The 11995-nt window shown below is 56.4% G+C and overlaps 2 protein-coding genes across 2 annotated transcripts; both read right to left on the reverse strand.

Moving 5' to 3' along the window:
* Positions 1-1092: 1092 nt before the first annotated feature.
* Positions 1093-6195, reverse strand: MYDGF (myeloid derived growth factor). The gene is made up of 6 exons (XM_085312614.1): positions 6007-6195; positions 5033-5083; positions 3624-3685; positions 2993-3074; positions 2345-2417; positions 1093-1976 (listed from the first exon to the last, which is right to left on the reverse strand). Exons 1-6 carry the CDS (start codon positions 6160-6162, stop codon positions 1897-1899), a joined length of 504 nt encoding a protein of 167 aa, XP_085168740.1. The 5' UTR covers positions 6163-6195; the 3' UTR covers positions 1093-1896.
* Positions 6196-7338: 1143 nt separating this feature from the next.
* LOC146591587 (cathepsin L2-like) lies at positions 7339-11964 on the reverse strand. Its single transcript, XM_085312612.1, has 9 exons — positions 11790-11964; positions 11256-11278; positions 9665-9847; positions 9457-9579; positions 9195-9344; positions 8785-9009; positions 8538-8706; positions 8225-8339; positions 7339-7981 (listed from the first exon to the last, which is right to left on the reverse strand). The coding sequence occupies exons 1-9, from the start codon at positions 11962-11964 to the stop codon at positions 7882-7884; spliced, it is 1263 nt and encodes a 420-aa protein (XP_085168738.1). The 3' UTR covers positions 7339-7881.
* Between the last annotated feature and the right edge of the window lie 31 nt (positions 11965-11995).

The following is an 11995-nucleotide window of genomic DNA, read 5'->3' on the forward strand; positions in this document are numbered from 1 at the left end:
AGGTGAAGCTGGCCTTCAGTGAGCGACATTTGAGAGCAGATGTCCCCATCCCTACTGGGCTTCCTGCAGCTGTCAGGTATGCACCGACGAGAAGCCTCGCTTGGAAACAACTCGTCGCTGCTCGGTGGAGTATTGGCAGATGCAGAGAGCGTGCAAAGCGGGGGCTGATGGATGCTGCCGTGGCGGCTGGTGTGCTGACAGCCAGAAATGCTTCGTTGTTCTGATCTTGAGGTGCATGTCAGCACCAGCTGCAGGATGCTCCTTAATTGCATGAAACAGCCCTGCTGGAAGGAGTCTCCGGACTCGTTGCTGTTTCCTTTGTCCCCAGGATTTCTTACACTCCAGTGTGGAATACAGGACCACACTTAACTCACCAAATGCCCAGCACCAGCTTTCTTCCTCATGCAGGAGTCTGAAACTTCTCCCTACACTAATAGCAAACACCTCCCTCATTCCCAAACTCTTGCCTTCTTGTCCTAGGGGAGCCCTGGAGAACTTGCTCTCTGCTTAAAAAAAAAAAAAAAAAAAAAGCCTGGACTTCAAATCCCAACCCCAGCTGTGCACATCTGGGAAAGGACTCCCGTCGGTTCCCTTCGCTTTGGTTCCTTCCGTTCAACTGGTTAAACAGGGAGAAAGGTCAGAGACTGCTGCAACAGCAATGCCTTAAATGCAGCTCAGAGCTCAGGTAGGAGCATGCTGGGGACATTCCTGCCCACACAGCAGCATTCCTTGGACCTGCAGTTCCTGAAGAAGCTGCAGAGCAGGGAGAGAAAAACAGGGAACTTCTCCAAACACAGACAAAATAGCTCCCAGCTACCAACAAACACAGCCATCATCAAGCATTACCTCTGGATTATGCTGTTGGGCAGACTTACAGCTGGAGCCTTGTTCTTGCAGGGTGGCTGCTGGCTGGCAAACGGCACTAGAGCATCTGCTGGGACTCCTCTCGGGTGGGCAGACCCCTCATAATCCCTTGGCAGCCTCTCATCTCATCTCTTCCTGGCCAAGCAAACATTGAAGGTCATGCTACTCACTGGGCATCCGCATGGAAAGCGTAGGAGTCCCAGACTGGAGGAAACTCAGGCAACATGGTTATGCTTTATTTTTTTATTTGTGTTGTATTTACACAGGAAAGGAATTCCATATTCCCTCAGTGTTATTACTCTAAATAAGAAAAAAAATCACTTCTGTAGGTAGAAAATATTCCTGCAGTTGTACTGAGACATGAAAGTGTTGCTCAGATGGTTTCCTTGGTTGTGTCAGAATAAGAAGGCCAGCACTGTCTGCAAGCCCTTCCTTCCCTGTGCCAGGTTATCTCACCCTGCTCTCTGCACTAAGGCAGCTCCAGAACATCCTCCCTAACAAAATCAGTGATGGTTTTAATAGCCCCACTCATCAAGGAGTCAGAAAGCCAACTCTATCCCTTCTTTCCCCCTCCCACCCAATTTAATTTGTTCCTCCTGTCATGCTTGCACAGAGAGAAATCCTGTCCCTCCTCCAGAGACTACAGAGTTAACGACTTTCCTTTAGCAAACCTTGTTTAAATCCAGCCACTTATCCTTCCGCATTGCTCTTTCTAGCAAGGGAGATAAGGAGCCCCTGTTAGAGGGGAGCTTTACCATATTCAGCAGATCAGYGAAGCAGAAAGCGGGTGACAGAATGGCTGGCTGCAGATCAAGAGTCTCAAAGGAGGTTTCCAGCTGCAAAGCACATWGTTACTCTGACACAAGACAGAATGCATCTGTCTTAACACCTCCAAGTCCCATTTGTGTTGGACCCCAGTACATTTCAATATGGAAAACAGGAAAGATTTGGCCAACCGAAAACCCTGCAAGCAGTCCCCTCTATTGCCACGCTCTTCTGGCTGAAACACCCTGCCCAGCGCTGGCCCTGGGGTCACAGCTCATCACGGGGCGTTTTTGCAACAATCATGAGTTTGGACAGTTCAGAACGGAACTTGCCTTCCTTGTGAGACACTAGAGAAAGAGAAAACAAGCAAAGGATAAACAGATGGTAAGGCATGAACAAACAGCCCTGCTGGTTCCTTTCCAGGATGAAAAAGCCAGTATGTCAGGCCTTGCACTTCCTTCCAGGCAAAGCAGTAGTATGTTGTGATAAGCACATTCTTTCCCTATGCTAATTATCATTTACACTGGAACAAGACCTGCAAAATCCTGCTGTCCACCATGGATCAAAAGCACTACACCCCTGACCCAGTAACATACAGCATCTTCCTATGTCCTGTCATCTATCTGCACGAATCCTAAGCTCTTGTCTCCCGGTAGATAGCCAGGCTTGTTTCCCACACTAGCCCCTTTTTCATATACTTCTCTTGGTCACAGACCTGTTGTTTCGGTGACTTCAAATTCTTCCTGTTTTAAGGGGACGTCACTTTGTCCACCCACAGCAGCTTTAGACTGAAATGGGAAGGAAGAAGGCTTTAAGCAGTTGAGGCAATTCAAGAAACAAACAAACAAGAYAGGTCTGAAAAAAGAAAGACTTTGCATTTTAATAAGGTAGAGCGAAAGGATTAAATCAGCAAAGGAACCTTTAAGGAGAATCTCTAGTTATTTTCCATTTCCTATTAAATCAAGAACTTGTATCCTTCAGACAACTGAAAGCCTCATTACTGAAGACAGTGGGAAATGGAAGAATAAGGGCTTTGAATAGAATAGGCAAAAGGATCAGCACAGGTTTTATTTACTTTGTCACATGCAATTTGCTGAGACGGACCAACACTCCTCATGTCCTGCGCGCACCAGTGGGATGGTGTCTGCTGGAATCACTGACATTGGCAAAGCCAGCAGTCAACCAACGGCTTTGAGGAAGCAGAAACGAAATGGTGCGGCAGAGCCTGTCTGCATCTACTCTCCTGACTGCCAGCACACGCCACTTAAGGGCATGGTGGAGTACATTTTATTGGACTAATCCAGTTCAGATTTTCTAGCCATCCTCCCACATGCCCACTACCAAATGATCAGCTGGGACTTACATAAGCCATAGCGTACTCTATCTTGGCTCCTTTCACTTCAGCTTTAAACTGGGTGAAGAAGAGATAAGATTTTCCTTGGGGCCTGAAACAGACAGCAAAATCTTTGACACCGAAAGCAAGAAGAAGTTACACAGGAGGGGAGAATGTGGGCAAGGCTCGGGCAGAGGGGCTAAAGCTAGTTCCTGACCCTCTAAGCCACAAATGTTAGAGCCATCTTTCTCTGACCTCTCAGTGAGGGAAGGAGTCAAATATTTTCTTCTAGTCCCCACTGTTGACTGGGGAGGCTTTGGCAGAGCAGAAGGGATGGAGGTGTAGATGAGCTGCAGGGGTATGCAGGATTCACGGCCTCCTCCCTCCACAGGCACCTCTGGCTTTCTTGTAGCTCCATCTAGCGTGGAAGYTGGCAGTGGGGTGTTCCCCACAGCATTCAAAACCCACTATCTGGCTGAAGAGCCCACCCAGAGCCACAGCAGCTCTAGCGAGAGCAAAGCCCTGGCATGCTCTCCCCAGCGAGGCAAACCCAGCTAGGATGCGCTACTCCAGTCACCACCACTGCTGGCAAGGTGCAGTGGCTCAGACCCCATCTAGCCTGTTGCATTTGCATCGGAGAAGTTAGGGATAAACAACACACCTCCAGACAGAGCAGGAAAAGAGCAGGTTGTCTTCACTGACTCCAATATTCATCTGCCATTGCTGTAGGGGAAGGCCCAAAGAGTTAATACAGGTAAGAGCCTCCCACTCGTGTGCCCCCAAACACAAATCACTTCCTCCCTAAACAGCTGCAGGCGTCACACATTTTCACCACTGCAATTACTCCTGGGGAAGCAGCTTATTAGAAGGAATAGGATTGAATCAGAGGCAGAAACTTACAGTAGTATTATTATGTCGTGGCAAGGGTATTATTGTAAAGGACGGGGTGGAGAAAGCTTGAGAACATTTGAAAGTCTCCTGCCAAATTATAACTCATTAAAATAGCACAACAAAATTACAACACAGTTGCTGGTGGCCCTTTTTATCTCGTATTGCACAAAGCCCAGGGCTGGCTGCCTCTTTTCCACAACTTCATTAGTATAGTTACACAGATGAGTTAAAAATCTCATTCCCTTTTACAACAAAGGAAAAGGACATGATTCTAGTTAGAAGACTTGCACAAAAGGAAGTATGAATTCCTCTGTGTGTATCTGTACAGCACCTACTGCAGCAGCAACATGAGCTGCCAGCACCTTCAAGCCTGCTAAAGAACACAGGAGTTACTCTTACAAGGCCCTTCCTAGCAACTAGGGTAGGAAAATATCGCTCTCTTTGTTCTCCAAAGGAGGTATCGAAGCCACAGATTGGTTAAGCCTTGCAAATGTCATGGCCTTGCAAACCATGGCATCATTGCAACACACAAAGGAGGCTTCCTTTCAAGAAGCAATCCAACAAGTTACTTTTATAAACATGCAATATTGGAAACTGTTGCAACCATCCTTCCTTACAGCTCCCAGCTCCTGGAGTCAGCCCGGCACAAAAGTAACAGCTTCCTCTCTGGAGAAAAACAAAGCTTCTTGTCCCTTTACTTATACAAAAACAAACAAACAAACAAACAAACAAACAAACCCTATAAATTTTGACCCCCACCAATTCTAAAAAACCCTATTATTTTAGGCTTTTGTCTTTTTAGGCACAAAAAGCTTTTGTCCTTGATTTTTGAGCTTTTTAGATGTTACTACAATAGTAAGACTAGTCTCCCTGCAGGACTGCTGTATCTGAGAAAAGGAGTATCTTACAGCATTGCTTGCACTCAAATTTAATAATCTGAATACCTCCACATCAGCCAAGCTCACTGACCACAACTAAATCTGTAAAATGACTGATAACGACAAAATAACAACTGATTTTAGCAGAACAAGGTCTTGGCAGAATAGCAGTTTATCTTTGGGCACRTAAGTCCTTCTTAGCTACTGTTGTTATCAACAGAGACTTCCTGAATAGCTTCTTATTATGTGCAGCCTTAGAGACTGGGCTTAAGAGAAATACGTGAAGGTTTGCCTAACTCACCTCATTTGTTCCTCCCTGAGCAGAGTACGTAAATGTGCAGGTGTAATCTCCCTAGAAAAAGGGAAGAAAAATATAAGCTATCACACTCCAACAGGATAGTCTGTGAGACCACCTATTTGTTGAGCATTTGCAAATTCCTTGGCAACGCAAAAGCCTCGCGAGATCTGTGCGTGCTGGAGAGGATTACTGTGGCTGTGGGCAAGGTGCAGCCCTCGGCAGTCTCACCCCCYGGGAGAAGCAAAGTGAAGCACGTGCCACGTCCACGTCTGCATGCAGCACGGGCCAGACCTCGGCCAAGGGCCGTGCTGCCAGGCAGGGCTGCCGGCATGGCCCTCATCCCCCCCAGGGTATCAGCAGTACCTAGCAGTGCTGGTGTGGGCAACCCGCAGCCCGAGCCCCTTCTCCTTAGGGTCCCTTTCCCTTGGGAACCCTCTTCCTCACGGCACCCCCTTTCCGTGAGAGCCTTTTCCCCTTGATAACTCATCGCTCCGCTGGGGAATCTCCTCCTTTTGAGATCCCCCCAGAGGACTCTCTTCTCCTTGCAACCCCCATGCTAGTGGGGGATCCCAGTCCCCACTTTGGGGTCCCATTYTCCTTGGGGATCTCCTCCCTTGGAGACTCCCCACCTTGGGGACCCCATGCCCGTGGGGCACCCCTCCTTCCTGAGGGACCCTCTCCCCCTGGGGCTTCCCTCCCTCCTGGGGATCCCCTTGTCCCTGGGGGCCTTCTCTTTTGGAGACTCCCTTCCCCAGACGCCCCTTCCCCCGCTGCGGCCTTGGCCTCCACTGCAGCCGGCCCCTAGCAACCAGCCCTAGCAACCGGCCTGGAACCCCCCCCCCAACCCCACGGCCCCGTCCCGCCTTCCCTCGCCGGCAGCCAACCGCCGTGACGGGAGGCGGGAGCGACGTGGCCTCCAGCCAATCAGGGAGAGGCGCGTATCCGCTGCTTTCTCTCCCTCCCTCCCCGTCCCTCACCAGGGCCCGGGAGAAGGAATGGACCATCCCGCCGGGCCGCACGTCGAAGTCGGTCGTGCTCGGTCCGTCTTCGGCCCGGACAATCAGGCACAGGAGGACAACGGGCACGACCCCGGCCCACAGCCTCCAGCCACTCATTGCGCTGGGCGCCGCCATCTTGGAAAGGAAGCCTGGGCTACGGCAGGCGGGAGGGGTCAATTCGGGCCGCGGCCGCTGAGGCGAGCGCCTCGGCGGCCATCTTGGGTGCGGGCAGACAGCCCGGGCGGGTTAACCCGCGGGGCCGCTGCCGCCTCAGACCTCCGGTGGGATGGGGCAGGGGACCATGGGGACAGGGCACCATTGAGACAAGAGTCCATGGGGACCAGGGGCCTTGAGGCAGGAGGACAAGGGTCCATGGGGCAAGTGGCCTTGGGGATGAGGGATCATGTGGTCAAGGAACTGCAGGGCTATGGGGACAGGGGGACATTGGGACAAGGGTCCATGGGGACGTGGGATCTTAGGGGCAGAGAGGCCATGAGGACAAGTGGCTTTGGGGAAAGGGGGCCATGGGGCAAGAGACTATGGCAACAAGGGGCATAGGGACAGAGGGTCATGGGGACAAGGGGTCATGGGGACAGTGGTCTCCACCCAGCCAGAGCCTCTGGGGCCATGACACAGGCTGTGCTGCAGGTGTCCTCCACCGCAGGCTGGGGCCAGCTGTGGCACGCGTTGGGGAACMCCCATGGCCACGGGGCTGCTGCGAGCGAGGCTCCGTGTCCCTGCAGTGCTGCGGGCAGACGAGGCCAGGGACGTTCAGGAGGCCCCTCTCGCCCTGGCCTTGCACCCGCTYGACTTCCTGGACTGCACACACTAAGTCCCCCAAATCATTCCGGGGTGTGTGTKGGGGGGAAGGCAGGCCTAGGGGACAAGATTCACCAGGTTGCCTTTTCCGAGGGCTGGGGCTCCCGGCCAGCAGCTCCTGGGAGGTCTGGCTGCTGCCCCAGGCTGGCCAGTTACTCAGCTTGGGCTTTAAGCACCAAAATCCATCATCCAAATATTCCCACGCCTGCTGTCAAAACACTTGATTCATGGGGTATTGCAGAGTCCGGGGAGAGGAGGGAACAGAGCCGCGGCCACGGACTGGCTCCAGTGACCCTCCAGGGCTTCAGCACGAAGGACACCAACAGGTCTGGTGCCGTGCTGGAAGGCAAATCACCGAAACAGCCTCACAGAGGCTCCGGCTGGTGTTGGGAAATTGGAAGTGGATGGAGGAGGTGGGAAAGGGAAGGAGCATGCACTTCAATAACTCAGAGGTTTTAAGGATAAACCAGAGGGGTTTTACACCAGAGTAACTACTTTCCATCTCCACACACGACTTCTGGACTCCATCAGCATTGTGTTCCCTGCTTTTTGCTCGTTATACAGGTTTAATTTGGTAAAGACGTATTTTTGAAAGAACTCAGCTCGCTGGGGATGTTTGCATGGCACCCAGGGAAGTTGCACACTCAGACTAGGCAGAAKTGGCAGAGAGCTGCCATCATGGCCATAAAATCCAGCCTTTCCTTGCTGGCCTTTGGGATTTAGCTGGAAGGAAAAAGGGCTGCTGGTCTGCAGGATGGGAAAGGGACTGCCAAACTTGGAGGAAAGGAGCTTGCCTTTCGCACCAGGAAAAGCAGTAACTAGATCAGCTATTGCTACACCACGCTCTGTTCCGTTTGCAGGTGCGCAGAGCAATTAGCCGTACAAGAAAAGCCCTTCGAACAGGAAACTGCCCAGCCCCAGCAGCAGAGGGAGGGAGAAGGGCAGAAATGCTCCCGGGTGAACGCCGGGGCGCGACGAGGACTATTGCGACCCCCGGCCCGGGAAGCGCCGGYGGGGGGAGCGGGGCCGCGGTGCTCACAGGACAGGAAAGCTGGCCTGGCTGGCCACCCCGCAGTGATTATCCACTCCTTTGAGCAGGCGGATGTAGCCCTGCTCGCCCCACACCTCTGACCAGCTGCAGGAAGAGACGGAGAATGAGCGCGTCCGCGTTCCCACGCAGCCCGACCCGGCGCCGCGGGGCAGACGGCGCCCGAAGTGGCGGGGTGCCCCGAACGCCGCAGGCTGCGTCCAGCGATGCCGCAGGCACCCGCTTGGCTGCTGCTGCATCCACGTCCCCTCCTGGTGCAGCTCGGACCTTGCAACCGTGACCCGGCAGCGGACAGGACGGCYGTGCGCGGGGAAGCACCCGCGGCTTTACCTGTTCTTTAAGATCCAGTAGGCGACGGTTCGCCCGTCCTGCTGGCTCCTGCCGTAGCCCACGGCCAGCATGGCGTGGTTGACGTGCTGGCTGCAAAACGCGCTGCTGAAGACGCCTGGGGAGGGCAGAGCCAGGGTGAGCCGGGCAGAGCCAGGGTGAGCCGGGCACCGGCCGTCGGGCGCCTGCGGGGCGGCCCGTTACGCGTTGCCAAAGGGGCGGCTCAGTAGCCCGTCACCCCCAAACGGGGCGGCCCCGCGTGCCCTGCTGCCTCAGTTTACCCATCCGCGCGCCCCAGCAGGGCTCGGTGCCGTACCCGACTTGTAGAAGTGGAAGTGGAAGCTGCTGGCGTCCACCGCCACAGACACGGGGCCCACGGCCGCCACCGCCTGCTCCAGGGCCGCCTCGCTGCCCGGGGCCACCAGCCGGACGGCAGAGCAGTTGGCGGCCCGATCCCGGGGGTCGTACCGGCACCTGGAGGCGTCCTGAGCGGAGGGAGAGCGCGGGTGAGCCGGGGAGCGAGGAGCAGCCCGTCCCGCGGGGGCCGCGCGCCGCCCCCTTACCGTGCCCAGGTAGGGGTAGACGCGCTCCGAGTTGAGGCCGCCGTTGTCGCGCACGTACTGGAAAGCCCGGGTGACGTARCCCCCGCCGCAGCCCTCGTTGCCCAGCTTTCGGGAGCAGTCGATGAGGTTYTGCTCGCTCAGCGCCGCCAGCTTCCCCGTGCGGTTGAAGACGAGGCCCTCGAGGGCCCCCGTGGCGCTGAAGGCCCAGCACGACCCGCAGTGCCCCTGCGCGGCGGCGGCGGCGCGGGGTCAGGGCCCGTCCCAGAGCCCCCCGCCACCGCGGCGCCGAGACCGCGGGGAACGGCACCTTCCGGGCTTTGGGGATTTTTTTGTTGTTGTTGTTTTTTTGTTTGGTTTTGGCCACCTCGGAGGATGGTGCCTCCCGCCTCGGCYGCCCAGCCTGACCCCACCTGGTTCTTCACCGGCGTCACGTAGCCCTTCGCCCGCCAGTCCACCTCCGCCGGCGTCTTCAGCTCCGACGAAGCCCGGAAGAGCGGCCCCGGCCGCCGCTGCCGCCCCGGGGCGAAGCCGTTCAGGAGCTGGTTAAACTCCTCGTCCGTCTGCAAAGCCGCCAGGAGGAAAAAGCCCCGGGCGGGCGTGAGCGAGGCCGCGGCCGGCGGCGTCGCTGCCCCCCGAGGTGGCGGCCGAGCCCCGGCGCGCGCCGAGGGATACCAGGTCTCCGTAGTGGTTCATGCCCAGGCGGAAAGCGTGCCCGCCGCGCGCCTGCTCCCGGTTGTGCTCCCGGATGCGCCGCAGGTTCTTCTCCCAGACCTCCCGGCGGGCGGCCTCGGCGTCCTGCCGGCGAGCGCGGCGGGGTCGGACGCGGCGCCGGCGGCTCCCCCGAGCCCGGGGAGGCGCCGGGCATCGCCCGCGCTCCTACCTCCGCGTACTCCTTGCCGTGGCGGCTCTTCCAGCCCCTCCAGGCCTCCTCCAGGGCAGGGTCCAGCGCCGCGGCGCAGCCCAGCGCCGCCAGCAGCAGCCCCAGGGGCACGGCCATGGCGCCCGGCTGGGGGAGGCGACAGCGGCGGCTCCGGAGCCGGCACCACGCCGCCTCTTTCCGAGCCTGGATTAAAGCGAGGGGAAAAATGCAAACAAAGCGGCCCAAGACGGAGGGAAGCCGGAGGCAGGCCTGCTCCTCCAGCTGCGCCGGCTCTGCGCACGGACGCGCTCCTGTTTTGACAGGAGCTTTAGRAGGTCTTAGCTGTCCTTTTGGTGGTATTTAACTGGCCTTTCTAGGAGAGAAGGAGCAGCGTCGAGGGAGACYGGAGCCCCGTCCTGCTCCCCGAGCGCCGGGACAAGGCAGCCGGGCGCCGAAGGGCAGYGAGAGGACGGGAAGGGGCTGCCCGGCCGCTAAGGGCACCGCCAGCACCGAAGGGGTTTAGGCGCCGCGGCAGCCGAGGGCTCAAGCACCCAGCCGGAGAGAGGGTTTTCCAGTATCGGAAAACCGATATTACACCCTGCTTTTTGCAGCCATAGGCACGGAGCCCTCCCTCCGCCAGCCCCGCTCCCGCCGTTCGCCCTCCTCCCGCGGCCGCCGCCAGCCTCGGCCGTCCTCGGGAGCCCGCGCCAGCGCCGAGCGGCTTCGGGAGCTCTCCGGCCGCCGCTCCGCAAAGCCCCGGGGCACGTGGCAGGGCCGCGCCAACCGTCTCGGCGGCGCGGGGAGCCCAAACACCCGAGAAGCGCCTCGGCGCCGGACGGGCGGTCTCGGAGAGCGGGAGCCGCCGTTGCACCTGCGTTCAGACACCGGACAGCTTGGCCCCTAGCACCGTGCAGGGTGCTCGTTCTGCAGCTCAAGAGCTGTTTTTGTTTTAAAAATAAGTTACTGAAAACATCTGCTGTCCTCCACATCCGACTTCTAAAATAAAAGGCCCAGCTGCCGGGCTTTCGTGGGAGAAATGCCTCTCCCCCGGCTCCCAGGCTCGGTCCCATTCGCGACGAAGGGTAATTTTTTATTCGGCTTCCCCAGCATCCGTTACAAGGCCCTCGGCTTCCTGCGGCCGTTAGCGCTCGCTCGCGCAGGAAATTAACTCAGCTTTGTGCTACAGCTGCAAATTCTCTCCATCCAAAAGAGACCTTGAACCTGGCTTAGCTGTGCCTCATCCTCCAATTGCCTCTCCCGCAGGACAGCTGGGTGGAGGCTTCCTACATCATTTGTATTTCAATCCCCAGCAAAGCCTGTTACATAGTGAAAAAGCTCAGGATCGCAGGAGGTGATTTCCCTGTTAATGCCTCTCAGCATCTCAATACCCAAAGAAGAAAAACATTTTTTTTTTAATGACATCAAATAATCCTGCAGCTTCAGCAGCAAGCCTGGAGGATCAAAGGAGCTGACAGATTTGTAAACTCCTTTAGACAAGGACCTTTTAAGAGCACGTTGCAGACACGTTAAGAACACTTGCTCTTTGAGGATAGGAAAAAGCAGTCAAGATTAAGACTGAAAAGAAACAAACCCTGCGAAACACAGCTCTTACCATCCACTGGCACCTACCCGGCTCTAGAAGGCAGGGGGAAAGGGCAGCAGCTCTTCTGCCTGCAAAGGAGATCGTGGTCTCCTCTCAAAGAAACTTCAGAGATGTGCAACTTCCTCCATTACGTCCCCTTCCGCTCCTCCGATCTCCGAGTTGTACCAGGACTTACTCAACAGGGTGTGTGGTAAATGCTAAAACGTGACCGCAAGAGTCGGAGCAATTATTTGGCCGCACGGAAGAGAAGGTGGCAACAGATACGCTCACGACCAGGTTCAGAAAGCAAGATGTTCCATCAGTAAGATGCTTGGCATTTAAAACACGAACCTCCAGTTTGCATCAGCGCACTTAACAGCAGTTTAATTAACGCCCGACTCCCATGTAGAACRGAAGACAGCGAGGCCAGTTTGGTGAGCTTTAAGCTCCAGAAAGGGCAAGCAGAGACCCCCAAATGCCAAAAGCAGCTCAGCACTAGGGGCCCTCGCGTGTCCCAGCGCGGATCAGAGCCGCGAGCGCTTGGGAGTCGGGCCAGGGCGCTACCCGAGCTGCRGCGCAGCCGCAGCCCCCCGCTGAAATCGGGGCGCTGGGGGGGCTGCTGCCTCCGAGCCAAGGCTACCCCCACGAGCACGRAACACCCGACTGCAGCGAGGTCACACCGCGCCTCCGTGGTGGTGCCAAAAATCACCATCTCCCCCTGCATCTTCAATTCCTGCATCGCACTTCCCCCAGGGCTTTAATATTCGCTC

The sequence above is a fragment of the Rhea americana genome, unplaced genomic scaffold (assembly GCF_003343005.1).
Source record: "Rhea americana isolate MKP2758 unplaced genomic scaffold, rheAme1 scaffold_369, whole genome shotgun sequence".
NCBI lineage: Eukaryota > Metazoa > Chordata > Aves > Rheiformes > Rheidae > Rhea > Rhea americana.

Bases quoted from the DNA above. Each gene is read 5' to 3' on its own strand.
- MYDGF (XM_085312614.1), bottom strand. From the start codon at position 6,162: ATGGCGGCGCCCAGCGCAATGAGTGGCTGGAGGCTGTGGGCCGGGGTC. The intron at 3,686-5,032 runs GTGAGTTAGGCA...CTTCCCCTACAG, and splicing joins CTCAGGGAGGAACAAATGAG to CAATGGCAGATGAATATTGG. The intron at 1,977-2,344 runs GTCTGTGACCAA...CTCTTTCTCTAG, and splicing joins TGAAGTCACCGAAACAACAG to TGTCTCACAAGGAAGGCAAG.